Here is a 20,521-nt window from a genome sequence, read left to right as displayed (position 1 = left end):
CAATACTAAAGTATCTTCAAGTTCTAAATTCTAATAATAGAAATATCAGTATTTCTATTTGGTATACAATATTGGGGTACAAAGTAAAGTGAGCAGAACTAGAAGAACAATTTACATAACAGCAACAATATTGTAAAGATAATCAATTGTTAAAGATTTAGTAACCCTAATCAACATAATGACCCACCATTGTACCAAAAGCCTCCTAATGAAACATGATGTTCATATCCACATAAGAATTGAAAGAATCAGACTTCAAACTGAAGTATATTTTTTCTCTCTTTATTCTTTTTTTTTTTAGGGGGGGAGGGTCACTATTTTATATTTAATGTGGAAATTTATTTTGCATGTCTTCACATTTGAAATGGGCTTTGCATTTCTTGCCTTGTCAATGGGTGGAAGAAAGGCCCTTCCTTTCAAAGGAAGGGAAAGAATTTGGAATTGAAAATAAAATAAATTTTAATAAAAAGGAAAAATAATAAAATAAAATAAATTACTTAAAAAAGAAAAAGAAATGAAAGAAAGAAGGAAAAGGAAAGAAAAGAAAGAGAGAAAAGAAGAAAAGAAACTCTTTGACCTAGAAAGGAGATAATTTAATTGAGGTCACAAGACACAAGAGCTAAGACCAAAACTCAAGACTTCTGATTATGAGGCCTGGCCAAGGCTTTCCCCACTGCACCTTATTGACAACTCACCTAGAGAAGGTCATTTGGTTTGGAGGGAAGAAGACAAGCAGAGAGATCTCTCTGTTTCATCTATGTTGGCTACTTCTCTAAAAGTCCCTGCTAATTGGCATTAAGAAATGTTTTCTGAAGAAACTATTATAGAAAGAACATGAAATACAGAGAAAAAAATTTTAAGTTTCAAAAGGAGGTAGAAGCAGTCGTTTTGTTACTACCTTTTCAAATTCAATAAACTTTAAAAAGATTTCAACATAACAGAAGTTCACAGATTAGTGTACAGATCTGTTTGTTAAAATGTTTGTTATTTTGACAATTATTAAGTTTATAGTTTTGGGGTTTTTTTAAGTACATTGGATTTTTAGCTGCATTCAAACTCCTGTCCTGCTGTGTATTACCTATATAACTTTGATGAAATCACTTAATTAACCTTGACTGAAGTTTCCCATTTTCAAAATAAGAAGATCCCCAGTGTCCCTTCCATCTCTCCATTCCATATACCCAGGATCTCCTCAAACATTATGGTCTGGAATACTCCAAAAACCATTCTTCTCTCAAAAAGTGATGTCCTATGTTTCCTAGAACTCATGCTCAGGCCCAGCCTCCAATAAAGGAGCTCTATCCCATTGGGGTTCTTCAGCCTGGTGGGGATCCTCCCAACTTCCTTTCCCTGGGACCCAGGAAATTTGAACTGTGAGTTAATACAGGTTAAGGGTGTTGTGTTAGTTCATCAAATCTCACAAATATTTACCTTGGAGGACTCTAAATACAATGGTGAACTCTAAATACAGTCCCAAAAGGAAGCACACCCATTCCTGGTGGCAATTTCTCAGGATAAAAAGACTGTTACATGGTCCCACCAGGAGACGGGGACCTGACAGATGACAAGTGGAGAGCTGGAAACTCCAGCTAGTGCAGGTAAAAATGATGTGAATTTTATAATGAACTTTGCTTTGTTGGAAAATACCATGGAGATTTCCCTGGTAGAGATATAACTCCTAATTGCAACAAGAAATTCCACTGCTATCTTCTGCTGTGGTATAAGTTCTCATGGTTGATGAGAATAGAATTTATTAGTTCCCAGAGATCCTCCAATTAAGTAGGTGAGCTGTGATGAATCAACCTGAGTCCAATCTTCTCATTACTGTTTAGTCAGAACCTTAAAAATCTGCATTTTTAAACTTACCTTTCCTATTGGATGCAAAGTTTCATTCAATTTCATTTCAAGTTAGCAATGCCATATTTGCTTTTCTGGTTGTCTTTATTGAGATAATATTTTGATTGACTTGGACTCAAGCAGCTAGATGGTATAGCATTGGAGAGTGCTGGACTTGAGAATGGAAGATCGAAGTTCAAATTGACTCCCAGACACTCACTGTGAACTTGGAAAAAAATTAATTTCTGTTTATCTCAATTCATGATATGTAAATTGGGAATAATAATGGTACTTAAATCCTAAGATTGTTGTGAAATTTGACTGAGATAACATTTGTAAAGTTTTTTACAAATGTTAGATGTAATATGATTAATAATAATAATAAATTATTGTTTACTGTGCAGAAGACAGCTATGAAGCAATATGAGAGGTAGTTTATCAAATTATTCACAGATAGTTTAATTCAACTGATTGAGCTCCTACTGTGCAAAACATTGTGTAGATAATTGAGAACTGATTAGTTGCTTTTTGTTTAGATGAAAAGTAATCCATGGTTTCTTATTAATGAATTCTTCTACTCTTATGGACAAAATGGAAAGATGTGGTATAAATAATACAATTAAATTGATTCCTGTCTGGTTGAAAGGCCAGATCTGAATCCCTGTGATCTGTCCTTGGTCCTCTTTAACTTTTTAATCAATAACTTTTCGATCATTGATTAAGTAAAGGTATCTTTATTTTGATAATTTGCTAATAATATAAAGCTGGAACAATTGGTCATAAACTGGATAACAAAATCTAGATCCCCCTCTAATCCTGATAGGTTAGAACTCTGGGCTAAATCTAATATAAGAAATTTAATAGAGATAAATAGACTCATAAACTTGGGTTCAAATAATCAAATTCACAAAAATATAATGAAGGGTGACTAGGCAGCAATTTATTTGAAAAAATATGAATATTTTAGTAGATTTCAAATTCATCTTAAGTCAAGGGAGTGATATGGCTGCCAAATAAGTTAATCCAATCTTGGAAAGCTTTAAGAAAGGCATAATTCCCAGAGTTTATAGTTTATAGTCTTGCCACACTCAGCTTTGCTTAGACCACATCTAAGCTCAGGAATGGGAATTATATTTTAGGAACGATGTTGATAAATTAAAAGAAAATCCAGAATAAGGTGGTAATCACAATGGTGAAGGACCTCAAATTCATGCCATGGGAAGATTGATTAAATGATCTAGGATTCTTAGTCTGGAGAATAAAAGACTTATGAAAAACTAGAGAGCTATTTTTAGGTGTTCAAAGATCTGTCATGTGGAGGAAAGATTAAGCTTGTTCTCATTGACCCCGAAGAGAAATGAATGGTTGTTAGAACTACTTAGAGACAGAGTTCCTGAGGTCCTGAGGTTCTGAATTTCTATGCTTTAGGATTCAGTGCACAAATAGAGCATAATCCCAATGTTCCAGGCTGGGGAGGAGGAGAGTATAAGTTCTGAGGAACTCAATTTCCACTTAAACTCAATTTTAATGTATAGACAGATATCCAGATACTCCCATTATTCCTGCCCTCAAAGTTGAAAATCTTCCATTTTCCCACTTTAGTTCATCATCAACACTAGGACATGACCACTGCTGATTTTTACTATAATTACTCTTAGCAAAGAGAGCTATCACCAAGTAATGTCCTAGATATATGTTTCTAGAGTTGCCTATGTTTGATAACTGTCTGGTGTGTGTCCCTGAGTGGATGAAAGAGCTATTGTTTATCATCTATTACATGCCCATATGTCTACTTCATGGAGGAAGTGTCACAATTGTCAGGAGCTCATCACTGCCACAAAGCATCTGTGCTACAGAAGATGAGACAGCAAATGGCCTCCAGTCACCAAAGGCTAAATAGCCCCATGACAGCTTAAGGGAGATATTTTAGTTAGGTATTCAGAGAATCCTTGTGGAAAATTAACTTTTTTCTTTGAGCTTGTGCTTGTAGTTTTTAAGGAATTAATTGTCCCTTCTTTAGGAAGAATTTCTAGATTTGCAATAGTTTTTGACATTAGTCAGGATCTAATTTATTTGTCTCTCCAGGTTTAGTTCTTGATCTGGGCATTTGTGCTAGAACTAAGATTTTTCCCTTGCTGTAATGTTGGATGGTGTGGCCTCCCAGGATCAGGTCCTTCTGGAGCTTTAAGGTTCAGTGTGATGGATCTTTGTGGTACTTTCTGGAATCTCAGTATAAAATATTGGGGACTAAGCATAGGTGAAATGTTTTGGCCAAAGTCAACTATTAAGCTAGAACCTCAGTCCCAGCCCAGAACTCTTCATTCTGCCTAAAGCTACTCTCTGGTATGCTGTGTCAGCTCAGACTAATTCTGTCATCACTTTTGGTTTTTACATCATTTCTGCCTTCTGACTTTGTTGACTGGCTTGTTCCATTTTGATCTTTACCTTCTGTGTCCTAGTGATTAAAAAAAGAGAAATATTTCTTCATATTTTAATAGGGCTTTAAGGTTTAGAAAAATATTTTGTTCATAACAATCTTTTGAGTTAGTATGAGGACTTATTTTGTAAATTTTATTTTGTAATTTTTTTGTATTTTGTTATTTTGTAAATGATGAAATTGAGTCTTAGAAAGGAAAATTGATTTACCTGAGCTGATTTAATGAGTAAAGGCAGGAGACAGAACTAGAATCCACATTCCATGACTCCATATCCAGCATGCTTTCTCCTCTAATCTGATAACATTCAACCTTCTTCTCTACTTATTTCTAATCTTCATTTCTAACCTTTGCCTCAGTTCAGATAGTTCTGTTTTCCATCATGCTGACCCTGGTCTTGGGCTGATCACCTCCACTCATGGGTAATTGCAACACAATTCCCTATGGCAGTAGAGATGGGAGTCACTAGGTGTGTTCCTTAGTGATACCAAAACAAAATATTTCTTAGGGAAGCCACTGATTCACAAAAGATACCAACCTTTAACAGCAGTTTCCTGCTTGAAAGTTGTGCAGAGATATTGAACCTTCAGAGCCAGAACTCTGCCAAGATGCCTCAATCAGATATATTCAGGCAATGATTTAATTTCTTTCTTGGATTAATTTCTTTCAATGTCTCATTATGTCATGACAGTGACCTTGACTTCTTGAAGGCTCTTCTAGTAGAGAACAAATACATCCTACCTAACTGGAAGAACTTCAGGTATTAATTCTGGTGACATACACTGTATATTGTCTAAGGATGAGCCTAGATAAGTGCAGTGAGACCCCTAACCCATCACCAGAAGTTTAGCCAATAGGAGATGGAGTTTTTCATCCATGACAATCTATTAAACTTGTCTAGAAAGGCCTTCAGCATTGGGATCACTGTTGCTTGAGAGAATATTCAACAAGATGAAATTATGGATCTAGAAAGAATAATACTGATCTTTTATATTTAGTTAATCAACAAGCATTTATTAGCCATCGATTATGTATCAGACACTGTATTATGTGAAATGAAAGGGAAAACTAAAGTCCCTTCTCTAAGGAGTTCACAGTCCTTTAGGAGAGAAAACTATGAGATCATTGAAAGCCAAGGGAGAGACACTGGGAGAAGCAAGGGTAGAAGATATAGTCCTTGGTTTCAGGAAGCTCAGTTTGAGAAGACAAGACACATAGAGTTAATTATAGCCTCCATTTCTGCATTGTCAAGCACTTTCTTGACAATAGCTTTACAAGGTAGGTAATACCTTTATTATTATCCTCATTTGACAGATAAGGAAACTGAGATCTAGAGAGATGAAGGGGTAATCAAGAGTGGGCAGTGTAAGTGTAAAGACTGAGTTAGCACCCTGGATACCTTAGAATCAGCCGGAGTCAAGATAAGCTAAAGTCCTTGGTCTTTATTCTTGGTCTTCAGGGGTAGAAGGGAATCGGATGGATTTAGGATCTCCACCACCTTCCTTCTCTTCCTCTCCCATTAAAAGTGACTCTGGCTAGCCTTACTCCACCCCTACTCCCTCCTACAATTCTCTGTATACACCAAATGATTAAGCCAGCACAGAATAGTGGGAAGGGCCATTTTCCGAGCATATTCTAATAGAGCATTGTCCAATAAGTAATTAGCCTTAAGTGCTCGGTTGTACAAGTTCACCTATTCAGAGTTTCAGCCCTTTACAAGTAAGGAACAGAGGTCAAGGCTTGAAACCTGATCTTTGGGATCTATTGTTGTTGTACAGTTATTCGTGATTCTTCATGACCTGATGGATAATCCCATATCAGGCCTTTCTATCTTCCATTATCTCTCAAAGACTGTCCAAATTAGTGTTCATTGTTTCTATGATACTTTCTATTCATCTCATTCTCTGCCATCCTTTTTTTTTTTTTTTAATGATTATTTTGCCTTCAATCTTTTCTAACATGGATCTTTTCCAATGGATCCTTTCTTCACATTATGTGGTCAAAGTACTTAAGCTTCAGCTTTAATATTTGCCCTTCCAGTGAATAGTTTAGATTTATTTTTTTAGGTATTAACTGATTTATTCTCCTTGCTGTCCAAGGAACTCTCAAAAGCCTTTTTAGCACCATAATTTTAAAGTACCAATTCTGCCAGCTTTCCTAATAATCCAACTCTTACAACCTTACATTGCTACTAGAAGAACCATATCTTGTGATGATATGAATCTTTATTGTCAAAGTGATAGCTCTGCTTCTTAGTAAGCTGTCCATATTTGCCTTTCAAGGAGCAAATGCCTTTTAATATTATGGTTACAGTTGCTGTCTGCAATGATCTTTGAGCCCAAGAATATAAAATCTGATGCTATTTCCATTTCTTCTCCCTCTATTTGCCAGGAAGTGATGGGACCAGTTGCCAAAATCTTAGTTGTTGCTTTTGATGTTAACCTTCAAGCCAGCTTTTATGCTCTTCCAATTCACCCTCATCAAGAAGCATCTTGATTCCTCTTCACTTTCTGACATTAGAATGGTATCAGCTACATAGCTGAGATTGTTGAAATTTTCCCAACAATCATAATTCCAGATTTTGATTCATCCAATCTGGCATTTTGCATGATATACTCTGTATACAAGTTAAATAAATAAGGTGACAACTTATAATCTTGTCATACTCCTTTTCCAATTTTAAACTAGTCAGTTGTTTCATGTTCAGTTCTAACTGTTGCTTCTTCATGAAAAATACAAGTTCCTCAGGAGACAAGTAAGATGATCCAGTACTCCTATTTCTTTGAAGACTTGCCACATTTGTTGTGATACACACAGTTAAAGACTTTAGTATAGTCAATAAAACAAAAGTAAATGTTTATCTTAGAACCCTGGCAATTTTGTCTTTAGCTCTTCTACTTCTTTGGAAACCAGCTTGCTCTTCTGGTAATTGAGAAAGAGTTAAATAATATAGTAGATTTCACAATACAAAGTGAGCTAAAAAATCAGAATCAAGAGTTAAATAATACAATGCACAAAGCAGCATGAGCTAAAAGTCAGAGTCAAATGTATCTAGCTAAAAGGATGTCTGGACTAGCTGTTCAGGGAAGGTTTTCTGCCAGGGTTTGGGAATAAACAGGGCCTTAAAGGCAGAATATTTCATTTTAGGTATGGTGCATCTGAATCAAAGCACAGGAAGATGAGATGAGCCTAGTGTGGGAGAAAGGAGAGAATGGGGAAACATAACTGTCTGAAAGCAATGTGGGGTTATTCAGACAAGCAGCAGGCATGGAGCAGAGCTGGAAAAATAGGCTGGAGCCAGATTATAGAAGGCTTCAAATGTTGGGTGAATTTTTTTTTTTTACTCAATGGGCTAGTGGTCCCCAACCTTGTAGTAAAAAGGGATTCCTCCTTTTTCTCCAGGCCTTGAAATCTCCTGAATAAGAGGAGAAAGGCAAAAAGAGGGTTTAGCAGTGAAGCCTGGAGAGATCAGCATCTAGTTTTCTTACATTCTGAACAATTTAATTGCTACTACCTCCAAGGAGTCTTCCCTGATTCAAATATTTGGTCACAACTATCCCTATAGACCTAACATAACACCATTTTGTACTCCTCCAATGCAATGCAATCTTATTTCTTATGTATATATTTCTTATTCCTCTAATAGACTGTGAGCTCTATAATGGCAGGGATGGTATTCTAGCTGATTTTGTTCTCCTCTAGCACTTAGCACAAAGTTCTTCATTCAGTAAGCACTTAAAAGATGGATATTGATTAAATGCTCCTTGTCCTGCTGCAAATCCTAGCAAAATACCAAAAGGAGACCTGGGGGAGAGGGGTAAGGAAATTCTTGGAAGTATAAAGCATCAGAAGTATAAAGAACTGTGGAGACCATCTAACATAATAAGCCTTTCACTTTAAAAAGCCAGAAATATCAGTTTAGCCATAAGGAGCTTGCCTAAGGTCATATCTTTGCCCATAAGAATACGTTATGGTTTAAGTAGCACTTGAATCATGCCATCTTGCACATGAGATTCTCTAGAAAATTCCAGCTATCCCAGGTTCAAATTATAGTGTATTTTTACCGGTCAACTAGATGACAAAATTAGTTAAAAGCAACGGCATTTAATGAAATGCCTACAGGCAGCTGGGCCTGGGGTTAGGAAGACCTTTCAAATGTGACCTCAGACATTTAGGATCTTGGATAAGGTATTTGCTCTTCTGGTAATGGAGAAAGAGTTAAATAATATAGAAGATCTCACAATACAGTGTGAGCTAAAAAATCAGAATCTTTCTGCCTTTGTTTCTTCAACTGCAAAATGAGGATAATAATAGCACCTACTTCCCAGGGTTATTATGAGGATTAAATGAGATATTTGTAAAGCTTTTAGCATAGTACCATGAAAATAGTAGGAACTAACAAATGCTTGTTTACTCCCTCCCTCCCTTTTCTCTCCCTCCTTCTTTCCTTCACCCTCTCTTCCTTCCTTCCCCCCTCTTCCTTCCTTCACCCCTCCCTTCCTTCACCCCTCCGTCTCTTCCTTCCTTCCTTCCTTCCTTCCTTCCTTCCTTCCTTCCTTCCTTCCTTCCTTCCTTCTTTCCTTATCTCCTGCCTTTATTATATGTGTCCAACAACAAGCTCCTTCCTTTCACCAGACTTTTAGCTAGTCTATTATTAATTTAAAGTGTTTTTACACCAGGCACATCCTTTTCCAAATTCTTCCTCTTTCTTGGTGGTCCTAATAGGATTGTTTCCCTTTCATGAAGCATTGTGATTGTTCCATATTCTCTGCTGATTTCAGGACTAAAGATGTTCCAGCCATGGGGAATGGTACTTATATGGGGTTTGCTTACAATATCCTTGGCTCAAGCTACACCAAGAGGTCAGGCAGTTTTGGTTGTTGGTCCAGAAGTCTTCAACAAAGGTAAGTCACTTGATAAGTCAGAAGAAAAGAAGGAAGGAGATACTGTCCCATACTAAAACCATTAGAGCTCTACAAATTAGTAGGTAGTAAGGTCTACATCAATCAAAAGATTCAAGTACCAGGATACTAGAGAAAAGATTTCTGACATCATAGTCATGTGTCCAGAACTCTTTGAAACAGCTTCTACTGAGACTTTCCTTGACTATCTGTCCTGCCTTAGAAAAGCTATCAGCACCAGAACCAAAAATGCTTATATGGGGGGGAGGGGGGAATTTAATACATGATAAGGATGAGAATTCAGATTATGACTAGATATGGCTGCACCTGGGGCTCAGTTTGAGGCTGGTCCTGAAGTTTAGTCTATAACAGAATCCAGAATTCATCTGTGTCTGTGGTTGATGTTTGTTCTGGATATGTGTGAGGGACTCAGCTCAGCATATGATCAGAGGTTTGAGATAAGCTTACTGGATCACACAGAGAGATATTGGGATTTTAGCTTTGTGTTGCATCTGTAACTAAGACTTCTGTCATTGGGGAAGAATCTGGCTGATCCATTGGTTGTGGTGAGACAATACAGTAGCAGTGAGAAGTTTATTGGCAGTTGGGGTATACAAAACAAAGTAAGGAAAGAACAAGAGTGGGAGAAGCATGAAAGATTCCAGTTGTGAGAACAGTTTTGACAGGAGAGGAGAATCCATCCCCTAGAAAGACCCATTCTCTGAGAAAAAAAAGAGAGATGGGTAAGGTGAAAGGTGTCCAAGAAGAAGCATCAGACAATAATGGGAGATTAATAGATTTTGCACAGGTTCTTGGCACTTAGACCTTTGTTTCAGGAAGACATTATTGGGAGGTGCAAGTGCCAAATAACACTATGTTTTGTTTTGGCTTCTGTAAAAAAATCAAAAGTCAAAAGATGTCTTTGTATTTAGAACTGTACTGAAAATTAATTCCTGCTTATGCTATGTCCCACCATAATCTTTGTTCCCAAGTCTATAGCATATACTGCCTGGTCAATGCATGCAATTTAAAGATTGGCATCTTCCTTAACTATGAACACGGAGAGATACCATTTTATCATGTGAAAAATAGATATCTAATTTATACTTTCCCTACCATTTCATTCTCAAGACTCCTCATGCCCATCTAGTCTTTTTAAGAAAGTATTGACAAATAACTATTTTATCACAATCTGCTCCTAATTGAGAGAAATTAAGGAACACACATTTATTGACCAATGGACTTCTGGCATTATTACCCCAATTCCTATGTACTATGTAATATGAAAATAATTGTACCTACTTGCCCTGCTGATAACTTTTCCTATTTTATCTTTGTATATGTTTTATCTCAACTCCAGTAGAATATAAGCTGTTATATCAGGGATTGTTTCAAAGGCAATGGGGGGGGGGGGGGTGAGGGAGTAGACTTGTGTTATATGCACAGCTTCTCAAGAGGTCCATGACATCAGGAAAAGATGTCATGACATGCAAGTGAAGTGGATTTAAGTGAGGGGCCCAAAGAGAGGACTGTGGGAACTGAATGTGAACCACAACATAGCATTTTCACTGTTTCTGTTGTTTGCTTGTATTTTGTTTTCTTTCTTAAGTTTTTTTTTTTCCTTCTTGATTTGATTTTTCTTGTGCAGCAATATAACTATATAAATATGTATACATATACTGGATTTAACATATTTAACATGTATTGGACTTCCTGCCATGGGGGAAAAAATTTGGAACAGAAGGTTTTGCGAGGATTAATGTTGAAAAATTACCCATGCGTATGTTTTGTAAATAAAAAGCTCTAATAAAATAAAAAAAAAAATCAAGACAAAGAATGGCCTCTTTTATCTAATCCAAAAAAAAAAAAAATCCAATCTGGAAGAGGAAAACCCTCAGGGTTTCTGATCAAAACAGAAACAATTGCTATTTACATTCACTCTGAGTGGATCAAGGCCCAATCAATGGCCAATTGGTCTGGGACCTATAATTGGCCAAGCAATGATAGTCTGAGATATTTGGGTTTAAGGTATGATCCTTAAAAAATAAATCTTAGTCTTCAATGGGAGGTTTCAGTTGTATGTTTACCCTATATGGAGAGAAGGAAGGAAGGAAGGAAGGAAGGAAGGAAGGAAGGAAGGAAGGAAGGAAGGAAGGAAGGAAGGAAGGAAGGAAGGAAGAGGGGGAAGGGGAGAGAGAAGGGGAGGGAGAAAGGAGGGAGGAAGAAAGGAAAGGAAAGGAAGGAGGAAGGAAGGGAGGGAGGAAGAAAGGAAGGGAGAAAAATATGGAGGGAGGAAGAGAGAAAAGGATGGAGGAAGGAAGGCAGAAAAGAATGGATGGAGGAGGGGAGAGAGGAAGAGAGGGAAGAAGGAAGGAAGGGAGAGAGGGAGGGAAAGAAGAAGGCAAGAAAGGAGGGAGAGAATTATGTTATTCAACTGACCAGTTCCATTTGGGTCCCCAGAGGGGCAATTCTACTCACAGAGGTTATTGTTCATCCTTTGTTATCAAAGAGACCATGACATCAAGGAGAGAGATGATGCCATGACATGCAAGTAAGTTGTATTTAAGTGAGGGCAAACTGTATGTGCATAGGATAATACATGGAAAAGTCAGGAGGTTTAAGGACAGTGGTCTGAATACAGTCAAAAGGAGGAATCATGTTTCCTGGGGAAAGCATAGCACTTCTCTGGATGTAGATGCCCTGGTACAAGACTTCAACAGTTATACCCTAGTTATAGCTCTGCTCAAGAAGCACAGTAGTCCAGCAACTAAGCTGATGAGAAATACTCTGCTACTTTGTTAAACCCCATCCTCTTGGATAAAATGGCAATAATATTTGCACTACTTACATCAAGGAGGGTTTTGTTTTGTTTTGTTAAGAAAGTGCTTCATAAATCATATAATTCTATAGATACAGTATGAATTTTTTTACTTTTTTTAATTATAGCTTTTTATATACAAAACATATTCATGGGTAATTTTTCAACATTGATCCTTGCAAAAACTTTTATTCCAACTTTTCCCCTCCTTCCCTCTACCCTCTCCCCTAGATGGCAAGTAGTCCCATACATGTTAAATATGTTAAAGATACTGTATGAGTTCAAGAAAAAATTTTTTTTCAGCTTTTCACCAGGAACTCATGAATCAGGATACTATTAAGATCCTAAAAACCTTGCCTCTTTATGAAGCTATGGAAAAGAATCAGGTCAACAGCTTCCCCTTGATTGGAGGCCTTGTCAACAATTTTCTGAAGCAGATTATATGGTGAGCAACTTAGTGATACCAAGTACATCTTGATATGACCCAGTCTCTGGAAAGAGATATTTGAATGTAACTTATTTCCAATAATAGTTGATTCTTTTCAATTCAATAGCATTTATTAAGGACTATATTCTAAGTATTGTGCTAAGCAAGGAGATATCCTTCCCTTAAGAAGCTTAGAATCTAGTTGACCCAGAAACAAGGTGAAATCATGATGCTCTACAAAGAGCCCTGGATTTAAAGTTCTGGGACTTGAGTTTAAGCCTCTTAAACATTTTGGACCCCAGTTTCCCTATCTGGAAAATAGAGTGGAACTAGATAATTCAGGAGGTCTAAAATTGCATTTTCTTCATGTATGATCCCATGTATATGTGCATGTATGTGATGGAAAGTATGTGAGTATATGTCAAAGAGATAAAGTGTATGTATGAAGTGAGCAGAGAAAGTTGGGGATAAGGGGTTTATAGCTGCTCATTTTGTCCACCTTAGTTGCTATTCTGTATATTTATGTGAAAGAAATAGGGTGGGTATATTGATACATATGCATGTTAGTATACATGTGTTTATGTGTGTTTTTGTATATATACTTATGCATATATGTGTGAGTGATGAAATTTTGCTCTGGAATTAATGATCTTTCAGGTCTCAGAGATTCCAGGATTCTAGAATTCTATTACAAGAGGACTATGTCAGTCAATTCAGTAAGAAAAGTCAAACAAAACAGTCATTTGATTTTCTATGATATTCTCTTTCACTAAAGCACAAAATTAGGCTATTTATAAATCACCACCACAAGAAATATGTTTGGATCTGATGTTTTATCCTAGCCACTTATGCTTTTTGTGTATACAAATGTGCCATGTGCAAACTTCCTCCCTTCCATTAAGAAGGAAGGTACCTTGGTCCCAACACATCTTGAGTCTAAAGGTAGAACCTTGGCTACATCTTTGTTTCATTGTCATTCCCTTGCTGCAGGCTGAAAGTTACTGAGGCTAGTATTCCCCATGTAGCATTTCAAATTTCTGAGGGGCATCAGCTCCAGATAAGGATCCCCCTGGATATGGTGGCTGGCTTCAACACGTGAGTAATCCCACCAAGGGTTTGGGCCACCTCCTTCACTGAAGCTGGGGGCCTCGGGGAGGAGGGGTTAAGCACCTGTCCAAATCAGTATTATTCTCCCCATTTCTCTTCTCTCTTTGTCCCTCAACTTCCATCTCTGTTATTGGGCCCAGGTTAAATCCAATCTTACTTAAATCCTTGGGGGTATGATCTACCTGGGCAGACACTCAGTGCTCCCAACTTCCTCCTGCCATCTCTTTGAATAATTTTTGCTTGCTGAGTTCTATTGGGTGAAGCTTAAGGTCATTTCCAACAGTATCTCTTTTCTCTTTTAGCATAATTTCCCCCAAACTCGTAGAGCTGCATGTGGAAATTGATGTCATAGCTGATGTCCATACAGTAATTGACTATCAAGAACCCTCTCATTTGGTCCTCAGGCAGTGTACCAACAGCCCCAATAACTTACGCATCAGTCTTCTACAAAAGTGAGTATTTGTCATTTCATAACTAACTCTTTATAGCTAGGCAGCACTTTATAATTCTCTAAAGTATATCCTAATCCATCTGATTTGATTCTTTACTTTATCAAAAGAGTCACCTTTTTTTTTTTCAAATGATCTAAGATGAAATTTAATAGAGATAAATGTACATTCTTACACTTGGATTAAAAGGTATCAATTTTGTGAGTATAAGTGTAGACATGGTTATGTGACATTTTGTCCAAAAAAAGATTTGAAGAGGTATTAAGTAGACTAGTTATAAACTCCTTATATTTCATATATTGTGACATGGCAGCCAAGAAGGCTATACTTCATCTTGGACTGCATTTGCAGGAGTATAAAATTCACAATTTAGGAGGAGAATGTCACACTGTATGCTGTCCTGGTCAAATGAAATATGGAATACTGTGTTGTCATGAGCAGCTCACTTTAGGAAAGACAGCTATTCTACCAGGGACCTTTTTAATCATACCCCAAAACAATCAAAAGAATGTCAATAATACCTTCCAATCCCTACAAAATTTTACAAGGATAGACTCCATTTGTATTAAAGATACAGAAGTCAAGAAAAAGAATCAGGTCTTCTTTCACAAACATGTTAAATAGCAAGCATATGTTTATAGCCCCCCCCCCCCCAAAAAAAAAAAAAGAGTGAAAGTGACAAATAATACATGATCTCATTATTCTTTTTGTTTGTTAACTATTTTTTTTTTTAAAAAAGCATTTCATTTGGTAGAGTAAAATTTGCCTTGGAAAAGCTTTTCTCTAATAGAGTACAATTTATACATATATTTTAAAATCATATTATTCATTGAAAATGTAGCAACAGATATAAATTTGTTTTATTACCCTTAGAATATTGATGAGCTCTAGACTACAGAGATGAATTTGACTCAAGAAGTTTGCTATCTTATAGGATGTCAATTGCAGGATCCAAATTCAACAGATATTGTTTTTTATATGTTCCAGATATTTATTTTTGCAAATAACAATGTACCAATAGCATTAAATATGAAAACCCTGCAAGCCTTCCAAGTGGGACTCACATTAGCTAAAAAAAAAAAAAAATCAACTCTTCACATGGGGGTAAAAAATGGATGATGAATACATATTTAATTATATAGAAAATCCATAGAGCTGGTCCATCAATAAATAGAACTTAGAAAGTGAAGAGGAAATAAACTTGGACAAGAATGAAATTGATTTTCACAAAACTCATCATTCCTTTATTTATTCTTTGAATGAATTATTTAATGAACCAATATTTATTAAGATTTTGATATGTGTCAAACATTGTATTAAATGCTAAGGATACAAATACAAAAGCAAAGAATGTCCCTGACCTCAAAGTACTTATGTTGGATTGAGGGAAACAATGCTTATAGAAAAATTGTGAACAGGATTGGTGAGTAATGTCACAAGGAGAATATGACGTACTCTTTTCAGAAGCAATGGCAAAGTTAATTTAATCATGGTTCATGGTTGCAAAAAAGGGGAAGGAGATTTTAGAGGAGAAAGTTGAAAGAAAGAGTTTGGAAGAAAATAAAGCATGGCCAAGACTTTCTAGAAATAGTGCCCAGAAGAGATATCCACTAATTCAGAAAGGGGGGGCCTCAAAGCTTAAATTATTCTTGGATGTAGTCTCTGATAGGGATAGTTTGATCTTTGGTAAAGAGATCATAGTAGGGATAGAAAAAAGGGAGTCCCTTAATGTGATAATAAAAATGGCTTTCTGTTGTTGTTAAACCTCTGGGTATTGTGATAATCTGTGACCCCTTAAATGATGAATATAGGCACATAGAAATATAATTTATGTCTAGCAAATAAAATATTAACAACTTAACTATTTTAATGAGCTCACTAAACCACAAGACAATGTGATTATCTATTTTCTACAGTAGCATAGAATTTATTTTCCTATGATTTCTGCATATGTGGTCTTCAGTATGGTCCAATTTTTTGTAACCCCATGGACTTGTTCTTGGCAAAGAACTGTACTGTAGTAATTTGGCCATTTCCTTCTATGATGTGTTTCCATTTTATAGATAAGACACTGATACAAATAAAGAATAAGTAACGTGCCCAGGTTATATAGATAGTAAGTATCTGAAGTCACATTTGAACTCAGAGTTTGCTACTCTATCTATCCATTTATTGCATTACCTAGTTGCCCCACTATAAATATTGACAGTATTCAGGTATTCTTAATTCTAAAAAAAACAAAAGAAAGAAAAATGTTTTCCTATTTTCTATTCAGTTGTTATTTCATTGCTATCCTCCCCTACTTTGTTTAACATCTTGAAAAAGTTTATACCCAAGTCTTCTATTTAACCACTGTTTTCTCAGCTTCTTTCAGTAAAGGTTCAATGATCTTTTTTAAAAAGTCTTTTATTTTGTTGATACTCTTGTTTACATAGCTTTCAGTTCCCAATGATTACTCCATTTCCCCACATATCCCCCTCAAAAAAAAAAAAAAAAAGGAATCTTCCCTTATAAAATATAAGAAAGTTGACATTTTGGGCCATTGTTTCAATGCAAGCCTTATTCTACATGTAAAATCTATCACTTCTTTGCCAGTAGGTGAGAAGCATGTTTCATGACCCATTAGTCGTTTGGAATTATAACTAACTCCTGTGCTTATCAGAATTTTGAAGTATTTTAATGCTTTTTTTTTTTCATTTTCAATGACTTCTTTATCCAGTCCTTAGGCTTTTTTACTTTGCTATAGTTTTTCTAACCCTTGTGACCATTTTACTTTACATTCCTTGAATAGGGGGGTCCAATCAGATTAAAATGAAGTGTGCAAATATTTAACAAAATAAATAAATATTCAAGAGAGCATAGATAATATTAATGTATGGTTTTCTAAATCAATATGCAGTCCACAGGGATTCTTATGTGAGGTTTAGTGATCCAATTTCTATTTGAATTTGACACTACTATACAAGACTATGCTTAGCTTTGAAGACAGCACACTCTATGGATTCTCCTCCTTTCCCCTCCCCCCCACCCCAGCAGCCCCTTTTTCTATTTCCTTTACTGACTCTTTTGTTTTAGTTATGGTTGTTCAGAACTGTTGAACTTGCATGACCCATCTGGAGTCTTCTTAACAAAGTGATTGGAATGATTTGCCATTTCCTCCTTCAACTCATTTTACAAGAGAAGATACTGAGGCAAACAGGCTAAAGTGACTTGCCCAGAACTTCTAGCCCAGGGCCTTGCTAGAAAATGTTTGAGGCTAGACTTTAACTCAGTAAGATAAGTCTTCCTGCCTCCAGGCTTGGTAGGTATTCCAACCACTGTGCTACCTAGGTGACCATAATTCTGATTACACACAGCTGAAGTTGTTACTTAAACAAAAGTAGTGCAGCCAGAATTAGAAGTAAGACAAGGAACTGTGAAAAAAATTATAGCAAGTTTCTCTGATAAAGGACTTATTTCTCAAATACATAAGGATATTATCTATATTTATAAGAAAAAGGGGAAAAGGACCCACATGTGCAAAAAATATCTGTGGCAGCCCTTTTTGTAGCAGCAAGGAACTGAAATTTGAGTGGATACCCTACAGTGAGAATATGACTGAATAAATTATGGTACATGGATGTGATGGAATATGTATGGATTATTATTGTCCTAAAAGAAATGATGAGCAGGATGATTTCATAAAGGCCTGGAGACACTTACATGAATTGATGCTAAGCAAAGAAGGAACTGAGAGAACATTGTACACAGCAGCAAAAAAAGATTATGTGATGATCAACTGTGATGGACTTGGCTCTTTTCAACAAAGAATGAGGTGATTCAAGGCAATTCTAATAGACTTGTGATAGAAAACGTCATTTGCATTTAGAGAAAGTACTATGGAGACTGAATGTAGATCAAAATATAATATTTTCACCTTTTTTGACAGTGATAGTATTGTTGATTTAGGTTTTTTCTCATGTTTTTTTGCATTTTGATCTGATTTTTCTTGTTCAGCATGATGAATATGGAATTATGTTTAGAAGAATTGCAAGTTTAACCTATAGTAGATAGTTTGCTGTCTAGAATTGGAGGGAAGAGAGAGAGAAAATCAGAATGCAAAATTTTACAAAGGTGAAAGTTGAAAACATGCATGTATTCAGAAAAACATAAAGCTATTATAAAAAAGAGCCATTCCTCAATTGATAATTAGTCAAAGAAGAGAGTTTTCAGAGGAAGAAATCAAAGCTGCAGTTATATAAAAGATGCTCCAAGTCATTAATAATTAGAGAAATGCAAATTAAAACCTTTTTAAAAAAATAATTATAACTTTTTATTGACAGACCCCATGCCTGGGTAATTTTTTACAACATTATCCCTTGCACTTATTTCTGTTCCAACTTTTCCCCTCCCTCCCTCCACTCCCTCTCCCAGATGGCAAGCAGTCCTATACATGTTAAATATGTCACAGTATATGCTAGATAATACAATATATGTGTGCAGAACTGAACAGTTCTCTTGTTGCACAGGGAGAATTGGATTCAGAAGGTAAAAATAACCCGGGAAGAAAAACAAAAATGCAAATAGTTTACATTCATTTCCCAGTGTTCTTTCTGTGGGTGTAGCTGCTTCTGTCCATCATTGATCAATTGAAATTGAGTTAGATCTCTTTGTCAAAGAAATCCACTTCCATCAGAATACATCCTCATACAGTATCGTTGTTGAAGTATATAATGATCTGCTGGTTCTGCTCATTTCACTTAGCATCAGTTCATGTAAGTCTCTCCAAGCCTCTCTGTATTTATCCTGCTGGTCATTTCTTACAGAACAATAATATTCCATAACATTCATAAATTAAAACAATTCTGAGGTACCACCTCACACCTATTATGTTAGCTGGCATGTCAGAAAAGGTAAATGAGAAATGCTAGAAGGGAAGTGGAAAAAGAGATACACTAATGACAGTTAATGGAATTCCAACAAGGAAAACAATTTAAAAGTATGGCAAAAGGGCTATAAAACTATGCATACATATACTTTGAGCCAGTACTAGATCTATTCCCCTGAAGAGAAGAAAGAAAAATACCTATTTGTACAAGAATATTGATAGCAGTTCTTTGTTAAGGGGTGAAGAATTGAAAATTGAGGATATGTCCATCAATTAGGGAATGGCAGAATGAGCTATGGTAAATGAATGTAACAGATTACTTTACGATTCTGCTGTAAGAAATGATGAAGGGGATGGTTTCAAGAAAACCTGGAAAGTTTTATATATACTGATGAAAAGTGAAATGAGAATGATCAAGAGAACCATTTACATAGTAACAGCAATTTTGTCAAGATAATCAACTGCGAAAGACTTAGGAATGCTGGTCAATATAATGATCTACCACAATTCCAAAGGACTCATGATGAAAAATGCTACCTACCTGCAGGTAGAGAACTGATAGACTCAGAGTGAAGATTGAAAAGTATTTTTGGGTGGCAGCTAGGTGACACAGTGGATAGAGCATCAGCCCTCAAGTCAGAAGGACCTGAATTCAAATCTGATCTCAGACACTTAACATTTCCTAGTTGTGTAACCCTGGGCAAGTCAAGTGATTATTCTTTTTGAACATGGCTGATGTAGAAATCAGTTTTGCTTTGCTTCATATGGATAATGAGTACTTTATTTATTGCCTTGGGTAGGGAGAGAATTTAGAACTGAAAATAAAATAAAACTGAATGGAAATGGTAAGCTATAGGAACAGAAAGCTTTTTTTTTTTTCCTAAAGGAAGAAAATGGAAAGTAATAAAAATAAAGAAGTTGAAGGGGGAAAGAATTACTTGGGGCACTGAGAGAGAGTGTAAGAGACTTGTCTAAGATTACACAAACATTGGATGTCAATAGGGTAGCTTGAACCCAGATGTTCCTAGCTCTGAGGTCAGCTTTCTATACAATATAACATACTGTCTGGTTTTATAGGTTAGTATATTTAAGTAAATATATTCATATATAAAGAGTGTGTATGTTTATTTATATTATATATGTGTGTATATTACATATACAAATTATACATACATTCATATTATGTAATACAGAATATTTATACATATATGTCAAGTAATATATGTAATAATATGTAAATATGTAATAATATGTAAAGATTCTAAAGTCTCTTCTCATACTTTATCATAACCTGGCAGTGACACTAAGTTTTAAAAACAGTTTTAGAAAAACACAGGTTATATGTCAAAATGTTTGTGGCAGCCCTGTTTGTAGTGGCTAGAAACTGGAAAATGAATGGATACCCATCATTTGAAGAATGGTTGGGTAAATTGTGGTATATGAATGTTATGGAATACTATTGTTCTGTAAGAAATGACCAGCAGGATGAATACAGAGAGGCTTGGAGAGATTTACATGAACTGATGCTAACTGAAATGAGCAGAACCAGGAGATCATTATACACTTCAACAAAGATACTGTATGAGGATGTATTCTGATGGAAGTGGATTTCTTTGACAAAGAGATCCAACTCAGTTTCAATTGATCAATGATGGACAGAAGCAGCTACACCCAAAGAAAG

At 35.9% G+C, this 20,521-nt stretch overlaps 1 protein-coding gene and 1 long non-coding RNA gene across 3 annotated transcripts in view; both read left to right on the top strand.

Annotated features, from left to right (window-relative positions):
* The first annotated feature begins 1,498 nt into the window (after positions 1-1,498).
* BPIFB1 (BPI fold containing family B member 1) overlaps positions 1,499-20,521 on the top strand; it is a 42,239-nt gene continuing 23,216 nt past the window's right edge. Inside the window, exons 1-5 of one of the 2 annotated variants that reach the window (XM_051979366.1) lie at positions 1,499-1,598; positions 9,053-9,175; positions 12,294-12,435; positions 13,408-13,512; positions 13,827-13,976. In XM_051979366.1, the coding sequence (XP_051835326.1) occupies positions 1,562-1,598; positions 9,053-9,175; positions 12,294-12,435; positions 13,408-13,512; positions 13,827-13,976 (557 nt within the window). In that variant the 5' untranslated portion in view covers positions 1,499-1,561. Of the gene's footprint in view, positions 1,599-5,311; positions 5,550-9,052; positions 9,176-12,293; positions 12,436-13,407; positions 13,513-13,826; positions 13,977-20,521 lie in introns of those variants that run through there. The other variant, XM_051979365.1, reaches the window with a different exon arrangement.
* On the top strand, positions 3,694-4,924 carry LOC127550429 (uncharacterized). Its single transcript, XR_007950863.1, has 3 exons — positions 3,694-3,770; positions 4,631-4,693; positions 4,780-4,924. It is a non-coding gene; the product is annotated as an uncharacterized LOC127550429 (long non-coding RNA).

This window comes from Antechinus flavipes, chromosome 2 (assembly GCF_016432865.1).
Source record: "Antechinus flavipes isolate AdamAnt ecotype Samford, QLD, Australia chromosome 2, AdamAnt_v2, whole genome shotgun sequence".
Lineage (NCBI taxonomy): Eukaryota > Metazoa > Chordata > Mammalia > Dasyuromorphia > Dasyuridae > Antechinus > Antechinus flavipes.
The sequence above is the reverse complement of the archived record's forward strand: the minus strand, read 5'-3'. Positions and strand labels throughout refer to the sequence as shown.